Source organism: Botrytis deweyae, assembly GCF_014898535.1.
Source record: "Botrytis deweyae strain B1 chromosome Unknown BDEW_001, whole genome shotgun sequence".
Lineage (NCBI taxonomy): Eukaryota > Fungi > Ascomycota > Leotiomycetes > Helotiales > Sclerotiniaceae > Botrytis > Botrytis deweyae.
The window spans coordinates 1,183,600-1,203,961 of record NW_024066208.1 but is presented as its reverse complement, the minus strand read 5'-3'; the positions used below and the strand labels follow the sequence as shown (position 1 = coordinate 1,203,961).

At 42.8% G+C, this 20,362-nt stretch overlaps 5 protein-coding genes across 5 annotated transcripts; 4 read left to right on the top strand and 1 right to left on the bottom strand.

Moving 5' to 3' along the window:
* Positions 1-917: 917 nt before the first annotated feature.
* On the bottom strand, positions 918-5,456 carry EAE98_000354 (uncharacterized protein; the record flags this gene model as incomplete). Its single annotated transcript, XM_038947972.1, has 4 exons — positions 918-2,849; positions 2,913-3,332; positions 3,421-5,319; positions 5,433-5,456. 4 exons carry the CDS (start codon positions 5,454-5,456, stop codon positions 918-920), a joined length of 4,275 nt encoding a protein of 1,424 aa, XP_038815649.1.
* Positions 5,457-7,534: 2,078 nt separating this feature from the next.
* On the top strand, positions 7,535-9,028 carry EAE98_000353 (uncharacterized protein; the record flags this gene model as incomplete). Its single annotated transcript, XM_038947971.1, has 2 exons — positions 7,535-7,616; positions 7,848-9,028. 2 exons carry the CDS (start codon positions 7,535-7,537, stop codon positions 9,026-9,028), a joined length of 1,263 nt encoding a protein of 420 aa, XP_038815648.1.
* Positions 9,029-10,040: 1,012 nt separating this feature from the next.
* On the top strand, positions 10,041-13,542 carry EAE98_000352 (uncharacterized protein; the record flags this gene model as incomplete). The annotated part of the gene is made up of 6 exons (XM_038947970.1): positions 10,041-10,235; positions 10,479-10,661; positions 10,713-11,024; positions 11,086-11,773; positions 11,826-13,032; positions 13,086-13,542. 6 exons carry the CDS (start codon positions 10,041-10,043, stop codon positions 13,540-13,542), a joined length of 3,042 nt encoding a protein of 1,013 aa, XP_038815647.1.
* Positions 13,543-14,181: 639 nt separating this feature from the next.
* On the top strand, positions 14,182-15,557 carry EAE98_000351 (uncharacterized protein). The gene is made up of 4 exons (XM_038947969.1): positions 14,182-14,451; positions 14,505-14,602; positions 14,664-15,341; positions 15,392-15,557. Exons 1-4 carry the CDS (start codon positions 14,355-14,357, stop codon positions 15,512-15,514), a joined length of 996 nt encoding a protein of 331 aa, XP_038815646.1. The 5' UTR covers positions 14,182-14,354; the 3' UTR covers positions 15,515-15,557.
* A 3,226-nt stretch (positions 15,558-18,783) lies between these two features.
* On the top strand, positions 18,784-19,759 carry EAE98_000350 (uncharacterized protein; the record flags this gene model as incomplete). Its single annotated transcript, XM_038947968.1, has 4 exons — positions 18,784-18,857; positions 18,911-18,998; positions 19,051-19,343; positions 19,402-19,759. 4 exons carry the CDS (start codon positions 18,784-18,786, stop codon positions 19,757-19,759), a joined length of 813 nt encoding a protein of 270 aa, XP_038815645.1.
* Positions 19,760-20,362: the final 603 nt, after the last annotated feature.

Below are 20,362 nucleotides of genomic sequence, written 5' to 3'. Positions count from 1 at the left end.
CATACAAATTAGAATATAGAATGGGCATGCATGGAAAGGTTGAATGATTCTTTATCTGTACACAATAAGTAGAGTATTACACATTTAGCTCACATCATTTAATCATGAATCATGAATTAAAAACCCACAGTATCAAAAATTTCACAATAAAATGAAACCTCCGCATCGTATATAGTCTTACATTTGTAGCTCTCAAAGACCGCCCCTTAAGGCTTCAACTACGGAATTCTCTTAGACGATCTGTGAACACCTGCGTAGTGCATTCAAAGATTCAACACAACATTCCAAGAGGGTTCAAATATCGTAATGAGCTGGTAGATTTTCCATATTGGGTTGTAAGTAGTACTGTGTATTTTACTGTACTGTACTGTACTATTCATATGGTTGTATGGTTTTGGAACTCCTTGATATCGAGGGAGAGGAGTTGAAGTTAGAAAGGAGGAAGAAATATTCTCTTCTCTTCTCTTCTGTAGTGATGCAAGTAAAAGAAGAAGAGAATGAGAAGTTAAAGAGAGGGGATTCTCAAGAAAGCAGGTACTGGGAATTAGTATGTAGCGTATACCGGAATCAGAATGTGTGGTTTTTTGTTAATGCCCGCGTATGTGTGCGATCAAGTTTTAGATCAAGTATCAGACGGGATCTTGTTCGATGAAGCAAAATTATTAATGATGGATTGATTCATGGTGGACTAGAGGTTATTATTTCACATTGTAAAATATAGAATTGTTTAGTACCAACTACGTAATATTCTAAAAAAAAAGAAATTCAATTACTATATATATCCTTCTATCGTCTATTGTTATTTCCTTCCTATCCCAATCTAATTCGCTCTCTTTCCCAACGCCGACACCACCTTTCTATTATCTATTATCATTCCCTGCATTAAAATTTCCCATATCATTCCCATTATAATCCAATCATTTCGTCTTCTTCCCCAACCCCAAACCCTTCAGCGACGGACCTTTCATATCCGAAAACCTCGCCCAACTAGCCAAAAAGGCAATCGCCAATGTACTAAAACAAAACAAGGTGAATATCCCCCAATCCCTCACTCTCTCGCTATAAAAGTAGGAAAACGAAACCGCGTAATCATCCCCCACTTGATAGGGACAATAACTACAGTCTTCTGTTGCATTAGGATTGGAGACATATCCCATACTTGCGCCACCAATTCCAGTTCCTGAAAGGTAGGTCGCGAGATATTGACCACATGTCTGTCCTAAAGGTGGATGGACAATTGTCATTTCTTTTGCAGAACAGACAATAGGGACAGAGTGAACTCCGTTCGAAATGGCAGATCCCAGCCAGTAGCGTAGGGGGTCTGCCCAGAAAAGCCACGCAGAATAAAATGAAGGCATATCGCTATACGTAAGAGCCATTCCACCAAAAGTGGTTTGGACGCACCAGACAAGACTATTTGCGAACCCAGCAACCTCGCTATTGGGAACCAGCGCAGCGATTGCCAAGGAAAAGCCGAGTCCGTATATGCTGAGTGCGAGAAAGAGGAGGTACCCGAACCCAGGCTCTGATAGGCCGATGGTAAACCAGCTGCAGAGAAAGTATATTGTGTAGATTACTATAGCAAGTGGAATTTCTACTGTGATGAGAGCAGCGCATAGAGCGAGTGGATGATAACCGACACCAGAGCGCTCGCGTGCCGTGTAGAGTGCCCATTTGGAATACCAGATTGCTTGGATATCATCTGCGGAAGCGGGAATGATCCATGGCAAAAGTAGGAGAACGATGAGACGATTTTGGGTTCCTTGCTCTGTATTTGGGGCTTGATAGAAGATGAATGATATAAAAAGACCCATGAATATAGCTTTCACAAGACGGCTAAAACTATAAACTCCATTACGCCATACAGTCAACCAATGACGAGATGTGAGGGTGATGTATTGATGTATCCATGGAAGTGTTTCGTCGGTAGTAGAGGCCTCCAGATTATCACTGACCGAAGAGTTTAGATGTTCTATTTGTATTTGTAGATTGTGGCGTTCGGGTGAATCATTCCAAGTTCTGGACCATTCATCACCCCCCGAAGAACTAGCCACAGTATCCAATATAAACTCGGCTGGATTGGCAGTGCTGTCCATCGTAGTGCCATTGCGAGCAAAGTAATCTACGACAATGCTCGAGTTACTACCGGTTTCGCCGAAATATATAGTGCGTCCTCCCCTTGTCAGAAGAAGGACATGGTCAAACATTTCAAAGATAACGGCGGAAGGCTGATGGATTGTACAGATGATAGGTACTCCAGAAGCTGCAATACGCTGCAGAAACATGACAAGCGAGTATGCAGCTTGACTATCGAGTCCAGAGGTTGGTTCGTCAAGGAATAGCAACATTGAAGGATTGGCGGCTAACTCCACACCAATCGTGACTCGCTTCCGTTCCTCGACTCCCAGACCTCCCTCTCCCGGAACGCCGATCAAGGCATCGGCGATTGATTTAAGCCCCAGTAGATCCATGACCTCTTCAACATGCGCTTCTTTCTCTTGTTTTGATACCGACAATGGCCTCCTCATCATCGCCGAGAAAATTAAAGCTTCGCGGACTGTAGCTCCTGAATCATGAACATCCTGCTGCATACAGAATCCACAAGCCCGAGAGAATCTTGCCCCTAGATTGGCAACAGGCTGACCTCCAATCATCATGTCGCCGGTCACGATACCCGTATCTTTGCGTTGGGCAAGAGTATCGAGAAGAGTAGTTTTCCCGGCACCAGAAACTCCCATGAGGGCTGTGAGTTGACCAGGCCTGACATATCCACTTATATTTGTGAGTAGCTGTCGGTTCTCCCCATCGACTTGGACGTGATAAGAGACATTTGAGAAGGTAAATGAAGGCTGTTATTCCGTGTTAGCAGAGACTCTCCATTTCTCGCAACATAGGACATGGGAATAACTTACTCTAGAACTGTTTTTCGAATTTTCAGTCCAACCAGCGGCATTTGCAGACAAAGTACTGCTAGAGTCATTAAGACTCTGGGCATTCCCCTCAGGATGAATAGCAGATGGATTTCCTTGAGATTCTAAATCGGATTCTTTTTCGCGCAATTCTTCTTCGCCTCGAATATCGTCAGGGATGACAGCTCCTCGCTTGAATACACGACTTGCACCACCTCCGCCCCGATTCTTCGTCATCAAAGTCAAACCAACAGCTGTTAAACCGGTGTAGATAGTCCAGAAGACTAAGATGAGCCCAAAATTCCGCCACGCATTAGATGGGCGATAACCGAAATGCGCGAGTAGATACGTTGAGCCTGGTACGGTCGAGGATCCCGAAGAACTTCCTGAGATGGGACAGCCTTGATTGGCTATTGTTATATTCTATTAGGTCATTAGCTTCATGTAATGTTTTTGTCTTGTACAAAAACAAAAATTATGCAGAAAATATTTCAAAGCATTTGCCACCTACATCGTATCCTATTCCATTTGGGACCAATTGGCCAGAGCTACAATGAAGAGTATCATCTTTCATAAGAAATCCCATTGTCGCTTCCAGTGAATAAGGACTTGGACTGATTCGACGGATCCAAGAATCCCATTTTAACAGTGTTGGCCACGGTGGACCATAACCTGAATGACTTAACCCGACCGGCATAGCTGCACCACCCAATAAGAGAGCGACCGGTATATTCGGAGACCATGCACCCAGCATTCGAAAAAGTGCCAATTGACTAGCATAGAAAACGAAAATTAAAAGTTCGAAAAACCAGTATCCAGCTGCTGTTGGATTTGCAAAGACGAGAAAGTAATATGGAAGAGTGAAAAGAACGGTCTGCGCAAAACACACCGGTAACTCGGCAATATTGAGAGCAACTGCCGAAACGGCTGGATGTAGCATGCCTAGTGCGTGCTGCTTTTGGAGAATTGTTCGTGAACTAACCGTGGAAACTGTTTCCCCTAAAGCGTTTAGACAGAAGTATATCTGGGCGAAGAAGACAGCACCGCTGAGCTCGAATGCTCCAGTCGCTGTTAGAGATCTCTTATAGAATGCGGAGCCTGTGATAAGAGCGTTTACCGCATTTAGGGTGAGAATAATGGCGAGCGACCTCCGAGCTCCCCAGACAAGTTGATAATGTCGTCGCATAGCGACCATGACCTGAGTAGGGAACGACCTAAGCGCGAGAGCCTTTGGTTGGGTAAACTTGTGCTTGGATCCAGCTACTTCGGACTTGAAGGCTGCGGCACTCAGCACGTCACAATGCTTTTCACGGAATTCTCCAATCTCTCTTGAAAGATCCTGGTAATGTGAGCTCTTTCGAAATGCATCAGCAAGACCAGCGGGATCAAGTGGCGGCGGGGGGCTATGCCCAATTTTGACACGGCGTTCATCTGGCGAAGTAATAGCTGTCAAGAAATCTGGTGTCGTTTGACGAGGGGGACATTCGAAACCGAGATCGGTAAAATAACGTTTAGCAGTGTCGCCAGCAGGGCCCGAATAAATTTGATATCCATCATACAATACCAGAACACGATCAAAGCATTCTCTGTAAATACTCTCAGAGGCTTGGTAAGCCGTGACAATATTGGACATTCCAGTAGCCCTTGACATGCCTTTCAAAAGTCGTAGAAAGCTGAGGGCAGATGAGCTGTCAAGACCTCTTAATGGATTGTCCCATGTAACGACGGCAGGAGCAGCGCTGAGAACTTCAGCCAATGATACACGCTTGCGTTCGCCACCAGATACGCCCCTAACAAAAGAATTGCCAACAATTGTGGATTTTGTATGTTTGATGCCAAGAGAATCGAGGATTTCGTCAGTCCAGTATTCAGCAAACTCGGCATCTGTCTTCGAATTGGACTTTGGCCTGCGCAGACGTAGTGCAAACTGCATGGTGTTTTCAACTTTTAATATAGGGAAATGAATGTCGTCCTCGTTGTTTAGGGCCACCTCGGAACCGTAAAAGGTTTTCATCTCGTCCGACCCAATTGCGCCATACTGCAAGCTACCCTCAACATCTACGAATTGCGCACGCTGATTTGCGAGTACACTAAGAAGAGTCGAACATCCAGCACCAGGACGCCCAAGGACAAGGAGCGTTTCCCCAGGAGGCAGAACACCGGAAACTCCTTGTATCAATTTTCTTGTGGGATGCGTGGAGCGGCCGGGGCGTATTGCTTTACGTAGTAAGCCTGTTGGCCAGTTGACGAAAACATCTTGAAAGATTCGTAAGAGATCCTGAGCACGTCTTTCGCCAGCAGAAACACCATGAACCGTGATGTCTTCAAAGAGGACTCCAAGTGAACGACCTTCGGGACGATATATGGGTAACTTTTGCAAGGGGTCATCTTGTTGATCGGTTTTCTCACCCTTGAAGTGAACTGTCAGTTGAATTCCTTCTAGCCACTCTTCCTCGAATGGAGGAGAGGATGAGGTCCTTGTTGTAGGCAAAGAACGCCAGACGAAAGATAGATTCTACTTACCTCGCTTGTATATCCTGAACTCATCGTACCACGCAAATACCGTGAGAAACCAAGGCCAAAATGTGTCAATGAAAATAGACAAAATGAAAGACCGATAGCAAGATATTGAGATATCTCTCACTGAACATGAACTGGCTTTTATATATCATATTGAGAAATTGTCCGATGATACAAAACTTACAAAGTGACAAAATATCCGGGCAGCAAAGCAGGGAGATTGATTACAATCCCCAACATAACGAATATAGGGTATGAACAGCACTGCAATCTGCTGAAAATTTCAACACGACAGCCCGGCAACGGATACTGTAGAGTAAACCTCTGGAAGAAATCTTCTAGTCCAGTGGAGGTATTCCATTGTTTGGCCGCTGGACCAACGGTGAAGCTGTTAAATATCCGGTTTGGTGAAGGAATAAAATATCCGAAAATATCCGATGCCCAAGAGCACCGGCATTTTAACTTGTGCCAGCCTTCATGCTCCACCAGGACTTCTAGACAATTCTGCTGACCTCAATTCGCACAATCTTCACTCAGAATGATGATATCATATAAGAACTAGAGTTCCTGCACGACAATTAGGATCTGGGGTGCATCAAGAGGTTCCGGGTAGTGCCCAATGGACGAATGTTGAAGCTTTCTCTTTGGAAACGCTTCAATTTCAATTGATTTTGTTGAAGATAGATTTTACGACCACTAACCAAGATCGACTGGATAAAAGAAAGGAAAAAGACAGGAAAAAGGAAAGAGAAGGAAAGGGAAGGGAAGGGAAGAAAAGAAAAAAGTAGAAGAAAAAGGATGGATGGTCTTAGGTATTCAAGACTCCAAGAAGGGTATTTTGAGTATCCTGGGTAGTCCACGGGTATTGAAAGTGTTGATGGTTGTCTGTAAAAGGTTTGTTAGCGGAAAACTATCGACTATCGACTCAGGCAGAGGCAGAGAGAGAGGTAAGAGGCTATTGAGGCTTAGAACGCGAGAACGCTGATTAGAACCAATGCACTAAAATTTAAAAGAGCCAAAATTCAAAACGCCAAACTTATGAAATCAATGGAAAGGAAGCTTCTTGTAATTTATGATAATCTATGATAGATCTATTCAAAACCACCCTTTACGAATTTCTTCATGCTTTGATTAGGTAAGGATTTATTCATTGGTAGGGCATCCATATGTAGTATGCTTCGTACTCCGGACACCAGGACAAACGAAATGGAATAATAGGGGACATCCCAATTTCACCTGACCTCACCTAGTTTACCCGTCAAAGATGTGATTAAGAGTTTAAGACATCAAAATCACCCACGGAGAATATGAGTTACCAACCTTTGGATGACTGACACTGACACTGACACTGACCGGCACTGACAGATATACCAGGTATCTACCGATGAGTGTTGTACGAAGTGTAGAGCCAGCATGAAAATCTACAGAGTAGGTAGGCCGTCGTGGGTAAATTTAGCTACAAGTGCATTTGGAGATGCTGGATATAAGTACATCGTGGATATCCCGACATCAAAATACCTTTTTTCGCTCCACTTCATGTTCTCTGACGTACATACTAGTACCACCAGTACTGTCCTGCAAAGGTAACAAAAGGAACATGGCGAGCATATGGGACCATACCAGACCATACATACCTACCTACTAGGTCTTGCCCACCATACACCCCCTACCGGCATTGACAGGTTAGCCCGTTTTTAGTCCTTTCATTACTGGGGCTTACATGATTCGTTGCTCGGTCAGCCAGATTCATTGGATGAGATTTAATTGCCATACGGGCTTTCCATCCTTTATCTGGGAAACTCGAAAAGCATCGACTGAGAAAAACATAACTACATAACTACATAACTACAGTAACGCGGAAAAGGCGACGGACTGCATTGCATTGTCGATATCTTTTATGATTAAAGCCCCAGCCAGCCCTCTTAGGTAAAAAGGTCATTCTTCCCATCATTCGTTATATCTATTACCCCACGCAAGGAGAGGCGGTCACTCGTAGCATCGTTTTCGTTACACGCATAAAAGATTGCACATAACTTCAAACAACTCATGGAAGTCGTGTATGGCTTGATAGGATTATCCTAGATTGCGAAAAGGAGAAATGAGCAATGCCAACTCGAGCAGAAACTCCTCCAGTGGATACATCCTCGAGACGAGATACCCATACTCATACGGAATCTCCAAGTACAGGTAAGCTTGCATTTCTAATTATGATCCAGAATTCTTATCGCAAGATATCATGATCTGCACCTTAAATTTTAATAGACGTCAATGAAGAATTGGAAACACCGGGAAAAGATTAACAATTCGTGGTCCATTGAATAATTGTTTGTCCCTTTATGCAAAACTCCCTCGACTTAGTAAACAAAAGTCTGGTACTCATTGCGCTCTTGAACAATGACTAACCAGTATTCTTACCAGATTTCGAGTCCCCCCATATTAACAGGATGCAAAGTCCTACACATGCCCCTCTCACGATACTCTCTTCCAACGCAATGAACATGCCTCACATAAACACGGATCCGTCCTTACTCAAATCCTCGACGGGCACAATTAGATCCGTACCCTCTGATGACTCTCGACTCGGTCCAAATTCTTACGACGACAGCCCGACTGCGCAACCTCAATCACAAAACGAGTCCACTACACCTATCACCCCAAGAAAAGCTAGCTATAATTCTATAAATGGTTCGAAACCACCACTCAGTCGACAGAATCCGTCCGCGATAGGAATGCCCCGAGGAGTTGTCAGAAGTATATCTACCGAATTTGGCCCTACCAAGTACTCGAGTAGCAATGTACATGTTGTGGAAGATATCGCCGCGAATGATGGCGAAGACTTCAACTCCGCTATTGGGAAGGCAAACTTGGGGAAGTCGGGGAGAGTGATTGAGCGACTTACAAAGGAAAATGACATGTTGAAGCGTGATGTCAAGATTGAGAGGCTGAGAGCGGAAGAGGCTCTCGATCAAGCAAGACTGGCTGAGAGCAGATTCGCCCAAGAAAACGAAGAATGGGAGCGGAAATTGCGCGACGCTGCCATGAATTCAACGGTTCTAAAGAGGAGGGAGCGACAACTTGCGGATGCCAAAGAAAAAATTGATGCGGAACGATACAAGGCCGAGAAAGCTACTGAGGGCGAGCTATTTTGGAAGACTGAGATGCAGAAATTGGAAATGGAATGCAAGGAAAAGGTTGAAGAAGCTCAGAACCGGGCGGAGCTATACGAGGGAAGAAACAATGTCATGACCAACCATTGGAAGGACCAGGAAAAGTCCGCCAATCGAACGGTAGCGAAGCTAGAGAAGGAGATCAAGATCATTGTGAAGGAGAGGATAGCCGACGACGAGAAGATTACCATGCTCAAACGTCTTGCAGAACAGCAAGCCGAGCAACTCAAAACACTGCAGAGAGAAAAGGATGAAGTTGATCGGAAATATGAGGAGTACAAGGCAGAGAAGGAGAAATCTCTCGCGGATATCAAAGAAAATGCAAGCAAGCAGCAGAAGGCCAACGAGGAGATTATGTTAGAGACGCAGAAGGTTCTTGGGGAGCTGAGATGGGCTCTCAATGTCAAAAAATACGTCAAAGAGGCTGAATAAGAAGCCCGACTACCAATTTCAAGTCTTGGACTCGTAAAAATTTCACTGACTCAAAGAACTTTCTTACTACTTGAATTCCGCAATCTCGACACACACACACACACACACACACACACACACACACATCAATCATCTACTTTCGAATTACATTCAATTACGATATTCTCTTCGAGCGATCCAGCGATATGAAAGACTGCATTGCATTGGAGAAACAGGATACAGTTGTATTTTCTGCGCTTTTGTACATTAAACACTGTGGTTAGGGTATCTCGGGTTGAACTTGGGCCACGAAGCCCAGGGTGTTAAGGAGTTTCTTTCTTGTGTCTACATAAGATCATCATATCTAGGAATTGTACATTGGGGCAAACACTGGGAAGTTCATCAGAGTTAGATTTGCCAGGGTTATTGGTGATGATTGAATGAACTAGAATTTCTTTTTAATGATTCTATTGTGCAATAGCTGCTCTGATCTTAGATCATGAATTGATGCAGAAGTAAAGTATCATTTTGCCCGTTCTTCCATCTTCGCTGACGTTTCGTCTTATTTTGATACTGTGCGACCTGCAACAGAGGTGTAAAGTCGTGCAGCCACTGGCGCATGCAGGTACCCGCGTCACTGACAAACAAACAATCGAGTTTATGTAAAATTACATGAACCTAAACCATTACAATCGTCCGTCTGACATATACACTGCGGTATTATCTTTTGCTTCAGTACCTTTGACGAGGTCGCCTTTTCTCACTAGCTCAGTTCTTGATATCGTCTGATGTTTTCCCTCCTTCCTTATTCACCTCGCCAAATCTCTTTCTTTTCCCATCGCAATATTGCCCCACGCACACAACAACGACAATACCACCTAGATTGATTTCACCTTCAAACCCATAGTCATGTGGATCTGATATCACATTCAGTTTTACCTCTTCTCTCATCTTCTTTCGAAGAATTTACTGGGACTTTTGATATACCGCTGACAACAAAGTAAGGTCCACCGTCAACAGCAATTTTTCAACAATGAGCGCAGATATTAGAGGAAGCGCTGCGCGCAGCTCATCTGCTACTGATGCATCGTCCGATACCAATGATCTAGGAACTCTTGCGAGAAGTGGAATCTCAACAGTCATTATTGCTTCGGAATGGCACTTCAAGCCAGCAGGAGTTATGGAAGTTGAGAAACGTTTCGCAGAGAAGAGAGATCGCATGCGCGCTGTAAGTAGTCCTTCTTAATCCATGTGAGATACTTTACTCCGCCGTTTACGTTGCCGTGTGTTCAAAAGTCCGGTTTCATACAGCAACGACTTCTCGAGACGAATTTGAAATATGGCCGTTAGAGTATCTTTCCATCTATACACTCAGCGCAGATGATTTTTTTAAGAGACACTACATGCTTTCTTACTTCAATACACTGTGGCCACTGGCAGTTAACAAACATTGTCACTGACAGAATACTAGGACGGCTATATTCAATGGCTCGATCAGGATCATTATTTCAAGCTTTTTTCAGAAAGACACCTCCTACCCCTTTTAGAAGAGATGAATCAGATCACGAAAGCGATAGTTGTACAAGAAGGTGGTGATCGAGATTCCGATGATGAACATGAAGAAGCAGATGGATGTAGCGAATGGTCAGCTGAGGTATACAATTCCAACACGATATGCTCGTAATAATTGCTCAGATACTGTTAGTTTCACAGCGATTTAATCGTGAAAGTGGATGAGTACGAACCGTCTCAACACACACGCTCACCCAATCCAGCTTCAGATGATACATTTTATCCAGATACTATCAAGACGTATAGTTATCGCGACATCTGGATCTATCATGGAGAAGAGTTAATTGACGAGTTCTTGAAGCTAGCCATAGTCCTGGAGTTGCAGACAATAACAGACAGCAAGATTGTGAAGTCACCTAGCCAATCGAAGGTTTATATTGGTTCAGACAAGCGTGGCAGTGTTGATGTAGTTGTCAATAAACTCAACAATATTGCGAAGTATAGTGTAAGTGGAATCTCAAGATATTCCTTCTCGTTCACTGTCCTGAAGCTGACCACATGCGAAGTCGACATATGCCTCGCAGTATCATATTTTCTATACAGAAGAAGTAGAACCGTGCAAGTTTATCATCAAAGCGTTTTCAGAGATCAAGAAGAAATACCTTGAAACTACTCTTTTTGAACAAGAGCATCCTCCCGGATTTCTATTGACCAAATTTACAGTTAGAGCTTGTCCATGGAGCACAACCAAAGTAACATTTATTCCGATAAAGATTGGCAAGTACACTCCTGCAGTCCCAAGTCTAAGTACACAAATCTCTGCAACAAAGCCATGGGCTGGATTTGTTTGGAAGTCTCGAGGAAGTCCAGAAAATGATCCCGTGAAATACTTTCCTGGTGGATACAAGAAGGAGATTGAGAGACGAGAAAAGGAAGATGTCAAATCAAGCAATGAAGATATCAGTCCAACATGCGTTGATATTGAGGGCTGGGTAGCAAATGCCACTACTACTACCGATGCTTCGAAGGGATTGGATATTTTAGACTGGAGAGGCACTATGGACACGAGCCTGAATTCTTTAGCTCGCTTGGCAATGGCCTCGGAATCGGACTCATACGTAGCATATGAGAAGCCGAACGCCGAAAGTTGGAACCATACAATTCATCAAGAGATACCAGCCAACCTCAGTGTGCCTCCTCCTCCGGCAAAATATAGAGGTATTCCCTCAGAGTTAGAGAGAAACCTGCTAAGTGGTACGTGAGGTTTGATGTGCCAGAGCCAAATTTCCTGCTAATATATGCATAGGGGAGCTTTCAACGGATAGAGTTACAATCGAGCCTTGTACTACGCAGTCGTGTCTTCTTGATTCTGCAATTGATGCGGAATTGGCGAGTTTTGATTGGAACGCATTGAGACACAAAGCTACGGAGAATACGCTTGTTGATATTAGCTCAAGTCCAACTAGATCCCCTAATTTGAGGATATTTGATACGGCAGACGACTCTGATGCTTTAGGCGCTCAAAAGTTTACGGCCTTAGAACCACCAGCACTATCATCCTCGCTGAGGTCGCTGGCATCGCCACAGCTTCCGTCGGAAGAGCTTGAGAGCTTGATGAATTTGGCACCTGCTTCGATGAGAGGCTCAACATCGAATCCTAGTAATGAGCTCTTGAACTCAATGGCATATCCCGAACTGCCAGGATCGAAGCCTACTTTGATCTCTCCTAACAATTGGCCAATATTACCCTCTCCCCAACGTGAGGGCTCCTCAGAGTCAAAAGCTCGTCGCGAAAATCAATTGCCGCAGCCTCGCCGTCAAAAAGAGGATGAGACTCGTACTCGAGTTTTCCACAAGACCATGGGTCAAAAGGCATCAATCAAAAAAGAAGTGGCAAAGCCGGTCATTGTGCCAATGCAACAGGAGTCATTCCTGAAAAACTTCGAATTCATGTTTAGTGATTTGATGTCGCCAGTGAGAGGCTTTCGCGGCGAGGTCAAGGTGCACATAGACTTTGGTAGAATCTTACTGGGTAATCTCCCGGTGAAGATTGTTTCGAAAGAGGAACAGAACAAACCATATGATGAGGACTTTATTATTCCACATCTGTACCCCCCGATCGGCGCCAAACTTAGGGAGGGAGATGGCCCTGAAGTTACGTTCACCAATATCCTAACAGCGTTGGAAGCCGATACCACCTTCCTCTTTAACCTCAAAAACAATGAAGGTGTTCGTCTCTGGTCCGAGAAGTGTTCCGAGTGGAAAGTTACCTATGAGTTCACATGCCTAGAATTGCGTACTGACAAATTGTTTATCATTGAGATCGATGCAGAGACCTTCGAAACTCACATTGTGGTGTTGAAAAGATGCGGCGGAACGTATGTCCATGGTACAATGCGTCACTGGGATCTGCAGCTTAATGTCGAGGGAATTGAAGACGAAGAAGATATCCGAAGTAACTGGCCTGGTTATGACGAGCTAGCTACAGAGATACAACGAACCCTCTACATTCCGTAAGTTTGAAATTCCAATGGAGTAGGAACTCGAACTGACTTATATGTTCTAGTCCTGGAAACGAGAAACCAAATCACGCGCTTAAACTCCCGAAGCACATAATGGACTATTTCATTATATATCATCTGAAGATTCGCAAGACTAGAAGTTATATCAGTCCTGATGGAAACGCTAAACTGAATATCACAGAGGTGGATAAATCTCGTGGTCACGAATTGCAGGTTAAAGATCAAGGAATCTTGGTGTATGTTTTCCAAGAGGAGAAAAGAGATCTCAACGTCGAGACGAATTGGCAAGAAGTTTCCATTACATCTGTGGCGATGGACAAACTTCTTGAACAGAATATGACACTCGAGCTTGGCGAGGAGGTACAATGGACGGCTCAGGATCTGGCAGCAAAGAAAGTTTCTAACACTCTCATCAAACCCGCATGTACCATGTTAGCGCAGATGGACGGTGTTGGTTTCTACAACGATGGTCAGGATCTCGGTCAAGTCTTCAAGTCTTAGATATTGATCTAATTATGCTGCTATATCTGAAAGCTCCTGAATAGAACATTGGTCCCTCAAAGCTTCCGATAATGAATGCGTGGTGTTTCGCGCCTAGAGAGAGAATTGATGGGAATGGACTTATTAGGAGTCAAATAACGCGGCTTTATCATAGAATGAGCGGTGATATTAGTCGTCATTGCTTTCTCATTGAAATGTTGACGGGAAATTTATGATCTTCGAGGCGAGATGAAATTACAAGATACACTTGCTTTATCATCTAAAAACTTCAATTTGCCTGAAATCGTACTTAATAAGCAGGCCGGAATCGAGTCTCGTGTGAAAATGATTATGTATTAAGCTCGAATATGGGGTTTTAACACCGGATGCAGAAATGAAATAAAATGGCCTCCCATCGTAAGATTTTGTGCTCAAGTACATACCTAAATCGTGTGATCTTGACCCAACTGAATCGTAGCAATGTAAACAGATGAGATTGCATCTTGTAATACGAGGTACCAGCTTGAGAATTCACACCTGTGTTAATTAGATCTAATAATATGAAGAGGTACTGAAGTGGTATGATATTAGGTGGCGTTGCTATTGATGAGGTTACAATTCGGCGTGCAAGTGAAGCCGAAAATTGTGGAAATTTTGGCGATAAGGAGATAATTGATGACCTACGTCATTGTGAAATAGAGAGAGAGAGCATTCCACCCCCTCCTTCATTCATCAACGGTCTTTTCACCACCTTGTTCAATCTCAATATTCGGAACGAATACATTTTAATCAATCTACTCGCGAACAATCTGTAACTGTTTCTCAAAATTCCAATGTCAGAAGATATACAAGGAATGTCGAAAGCGACGTTTGACCTTCTGGCGAAAGTCAAAAAGATTGTGCCACCAATGCTCAGCAAATTTCACAAAGGTACCTACATCTTTAATTATTGCGTAAATATACAATCAGTTAACATATGTAAGGACAAATGGGTAGGATAGCTGTTATTGGAGGCAGTGAGGACTACACCGGCGCGCCATATTTCTCCGCAATGGCGAGTGCAAGACTCGGCGCAGACATGGTACGACTTTCCCTACCATCTCTCACATCGATAGCGATTTAACTAATATTGAAATGTATAGAGTCATGTCATCTGCGAACCTGGCGCAGCACAAGTCATCAAGACGTACTCTCCGAATCTCATGGTTCACCCGCTGATGCGACAATCTTCGCATGCGAAGATGACGGAATCGGCGAGCTCGATCGCGCAGAGTGTTATTGATATGCTCCCGCGATTGCATGTGATAGTTGTGGGACCGGGATTGGGACGAGATAAATTGATGCAGGAAACGTGTGCGAAGGTTCTTGAGGCGGCGAGGGAGAAGAATATGCCGTTTGTGTTGGATGCGGATGGATTGCAGCTGGTGCAGACGAAACCGGAATTGGTGCAAGGGTATAAGGAGTGTATATTGACGCCGAACGTTGTGGAGTTTGGGAGACTGTGTAAGAGTAAGGGGATTGATGTTGAAGGGTTGGATGGGGCGGAGGGAGCGGAGAAATTGGCGAGGGCGTTTGGAGGGGTTACGGTTATACAGAAGGGGTCGCGGGATTATATTTCTAATGGGGAGAAGACGTATGTGAGTGATATTGAAGGAGGGCTGAAGAGAAGTGGTGGACAAGGTGATACGTTGACTGGTAGCCTGGCAACGTTCTTGGGGTGGAGAAAGGCGTATTTGGATAGATTATGGGAGCATGAGGGAGACATTGATGATATTGAATCATTAGCATTGGCGGCTTTTGGAGGCAGTAGTATCACAAGAGTAAGAGTTCCTAGAAATAATCCCTACTTGCAAATACTAATTTAAGATAGGAATGCTCGAGGCTGGCCTTTGCCAAAAAGGGTAGAAGTCTACAAGCCAGTGACCTTACTGAAGAAGTGTATGCCGCATTTAAAAATCTTCTCGATTCCGATGACTCAGCTGCCAAGTTATAGATGCAGAAAATGTAGAAGAAATAATATAGTATATTTAACCAAACATGCACGTGCAAGAGGGGTGAGAATTGGATCAATCTTCCCGCCTTTGAGCGAATGAATAGCGAGACTAGTACACAAATAGATGGAGCTAAATTACAGACGTGCAACGAAAAGACCAGTACCGACCGGGTCAGCAGCACGGCTGCGAGAACTTCCCACAAGGGAAAAAAGGGTTGCACAATGGTATTGATGGCCTCTCGATAGTGTCGACTTAGCTTCCATGGTTTAGGATATCCCCAGAGTGTGGTTGGTAGCCTCTTGCGGAAGGGGATTCGGGGTTCTTGGGCGGGTTGAAACAGGGCTGGGGATGTTTCATGGGTGTTCCTGTTCGTGTTGGGGGTGAGTACTGAGGCCGATAACGCGCATTTGAACAATACTCCAAAAATAGATTTTCGCTTAAACTAAAACCGTATTTAGAATTTAGTGGTGTGCTTTTATACAGAAAAAAGTATTCAATTCAGTACACAACCTTAAAGGAACTGATAAATGAAAAGAAAAGAAGTATAATTATTAATTAGAATATAAGAAATCGATTGATATATTTCTTTTTGAATTATACCAAAAATTGAATTTTATATTCAATTTAAAAGTATTTAAAGAATAAAAGATTCAATTCTGAAAGTTGATTATTATTTAAATTTATTAGAATACTTTTAAATTGAATATAAATTTCAATTTTCAGTATAATTCAAAAAGAAATATATCAATCGATTCCTCAAATTCTAATTAATAATTGTAATTCTTTTCTTTTCATTTTATTAATTCCTTTAAGGTTGTGTACTGAGTTGAATGTTTTTTTAATATTGATGAGATCATTCAAGGTTCGATTAGTCATCAGCCCATCAGAGGTCTGATGAGTTATCAATCCTAATATTTGAGGTATCCATAACTAATGGATTCATTGATTAAAATTATATTATATTGAATATAAATTTCAATTTTTGAAATAATTTAAAAGTAATTATATGAATCGATTCCTTAAACTCTAATTAATAATTATGCTACTTTCTTTTTTATTTTATAAATCTCTTTAGGGTTGTGTACTGAATTCAACTTTTTTTTTCTTAATATTATAGAATCCAATTAAAGCTATATTAGTCATACCATTTAAGCGAGATAAGCTTGTGCTCGAGCTTTAGATAAGAATTCTTATTAAGCTTTTTCGCTTATTCTCGAGTAGTCCATGCATTATAAGAAAAACTGTTTAAAAAAAGATTTTAAATATCAGTACACTTCCTATAGAAAATTTCGAAATGGATTCTAAAATCAAATAAATAAAGCTAACCCTAAGGGCTATTCAATAGTATAATTTTTTATATAAAAAGTCTTCGATAAGATCGAATTCTATTATATAAAATAAGATTTCTATAAACACACCATACAGATTCTAAAATTTCTTTTTTCATTAGGCGAAAATCTATTTTTGGAGTATTGTTCAAATGCGCGTTATCGGCCTCAGTAGTGAGCTCCAATAGGATTGCTTCCGATCCGATGAAACTTCATGAGGTGTGGCGTGGATGTCGGCTGATATTGATTGATCTTTGGAGAGCCTTGTAATTTTGGGAGGCTTTGGTGGATGGGTTTTATTTCTTCCGGTGGGGTGTGAGTGGTTCATCTGGGGAGGCTTGGGAGGGGGGGAAAGCTATTTATTGTTAGGTTTGGGTTTGCTTTTTCTCGGAAGAGTCGTTCCGTGGGATTCTTCAAGGCAGTTTGATGTTGTTTGAATATATATATATATATATATATTTCCTGCAATATCAACTGTGAAAATCCCTTTAAGTACCTAGGTAGAGAAAGATTCAAGCTGATCAGTGTAGACTTTTAGAGACGAGGGCAAGAGAAAGAGTTCGACAGTATATATACGACAAAACGACAACGACATTTTATTCAATACCTAATAATTATTGTTAAACTAATATTCTACCTCTCATCGTATTTTATTCTCGCTATTTTCGAACCAAATTCTCGAGCTGCTCCGACCCCCAAATCCTCGCTCAAAGGCTGAGAATAAGTGGCTCGCCAGTTCTCTGGTGACCATGGCCCAATTGCTGGAAAGATCCTCTTTCAACTATTCGATGTGAGAAGTCTTGCGCGAGGTATTCATAGGAACGTCGTAAGGCTTTTTATCTGTCCATTCACTCATTCTTCTTTATCACTGATGTGATTCATCTGGGGTTTCGACGGTATCTTGGAGTAAATGACGGGTTGTCGGATCGTGTGAGATCTTGGCATCTTTGCTCCGCTCTCTGGATTTATTGAAGGCTCAGCTGATATCAGGCCATCGCTGTTTGTTTGCTCGTGTATGAATTAGCCTTCTCAGCAGTCTTCAGTTAGGCTTATGGGAGCCTTGCCGGTTAGTGGATGTATATTGCTTGAAGTTGTTAAAGCTGTGCAGTCATGATAGTACAAGATAAGAAAAATGTAAGATTATGTCAAGAAAGGATAGATGGTGATATTATCTCAACCCTGCCGTGAGAGGAAACACAAGATATTGCCATCTGAAACAAGATTCATAACTTCGATATCGAATCTGGGCCCCGAAAGAAAAGCCAGATCTGTAAGTATCGTTGGCACCATAGATGGAGAGTAAATTGGTACTTGGGGTGTTCAATGGATGGAGTTGAGAGCCTCGAGGTGACGGTGTAACGACTTTGGCGACACGAATGAGTTGTAGAACAATGTGCGACTCTCGTTTTCTTGGTAGGGGTATGCAAAGGAATCATGAACAGATCTGCTAGCTGTGTACCTAGGTAATCATGTGAGGGCTTTCTCTAATTCTGGGAACGAAGCATCTCCACAATAGAATGGATATTGTTATGTTATTGTCATAAATTACCAATTTTCGAGCTCACCGGCGGCCTATGTTCTTCCAAGGAATGACTAGTACTCGCATTTTTGACAGAGAGATCCGAGATATACTACGCACAGGCATAGCGCTATAGCTGGTGACCAATAGGAAGCTACACTGCAACATGGGGCTTGTGTGGGGTAGATAATTGACCCCGCGAATCTTATCTACCCCTCTCTCTACGTTTGGCAGAATCATTTCATGGGCGTACGGAATGAATCCATGATGTTATTGTACTACCGGCGGTCCCCCGCACTGTTACTTATGGCTCCTGCTAGAACTTCAGATCATAAAGTCCTTCCTCCAACCTTTTCAGCGAAGCACATCGACTGTTTGTGCAATCCCCAGAACTCGCTTCGGATCACAGCTTAAAGTTAAAATGGCAAGCAGCACTGCAGTTACCAGAGATTATGGAAAGAGAACGGTCATTGTTACGGGATCTGCGAGGGGAATGTGAGGTCTCAGAAGCTTCTTCGGAAAGTCTCAACCAGTTAACGAGTAAATAGCGGCAAGGCCATCGCAATTAGGCTGGCAGAGGATGGCTTTGACGTTTGTATAAATGATATTCCTGCAAATCAAGCTGGTATCGACGAGGTTGGTATTCGGAAAACTCTCTATTGTCTGCAGAGTACTAAATGGCTTAAAGGTGGTGAAAGAGATACAGGGTATGGGCCGAGCATCATATGGCCACGCCGCAGATGTGTCCAAACTGTCTGAGGTCGAAGGTCTCATTGAGGCTTCAGTTAAGAATCTAGGAAACTTGAATGTCATGATTGCAAATGCCGGGATTGCACAAGTTAAGTCGCTCTTATCACTATCTGAGGACGAAGTTCGGAAGATGTTTGACGTCAATGTCTTTGGAATTTTCAATTGCTACAGCGCTGCTGCGAGGCAAATGATCAAGCAAGGCGGAGGTGGAAAGATAATTGGTGCTGCCAGGTATGTCCAAAGCGAATCGAAATTAAATCACTTGATTATTTATTAAGTGATTCCCTAGTATCGTTGCTTTCAAGCCATTCGCTATGCTTTCCCACTACAGTGCTTCAAAGTTTGCCGTGAGAGGTTTCACTCAAGCCTTTGCTATGGAAATGGCAGAACATAAGATCACTGTCAATGGCTACGCACCGGGCATAGTTGGCACTGCCATGTGGGATTTGATTGACGAGGAGCTGGGAAAGACGAAAGGTGTTAAGAAAGGAGAGACGATCAAGAAGTATACTGATGATCTCATCTTACTTGGAAGAACGAGCGTTCCAGAAGATGTGGCCAAATGTGTTAGTTATCTGGCAAGTCCAGATAGTGATTATATGACAGGACAAACGTTGGTCATTGATGGCGGAATTGTGATGAATTGATAAACAGAAGCGCTGTATCTATCTTCTTTAATACTATTTATTACTTATTACCATTGTACAAATGAACAAGTATTTACACTTTATAACCTTCTTCGAGGCTTGCCTAAGTGACAATCTTCTAGTATACTAGCTGGATACAGCGAATTATGTTCTTGTAGTATTTCTGTGATCTTAGAGCATCATGGAACTACTAAAGCCATGAATGAATCAAGTCATACAAGACAATACAACTCTGTACTGTAGCTAGGTAGATTCAGGTCAGCATTGGAAAGTTCTTTGTGAATGCATACAGCAACTGGTGCCGCAGAGTTCACCAAATCATTGTTCTTCAATTACCAGGAACCGTATTCACTATGAAAGAGTGGTTCGAGGACTTAGGTAGATCTGAAAAAAGGCCAAAAGATTGGGGAAAAAATGTTATGTGATAGGAGTAGTGAATTTGAGCTGCAGTACAATAGCCTCGGGTGTCAAAGACCCGGGTACAAATACAAAGCAAACTCTTGTGAAGAAACAAAACCTTTCACAAATCTACCGGCTTGATTTACAGAACTTGATATTTTTATACAAAGATTGGATTCCAGGAGTTTGTTGGACTTTCACCTA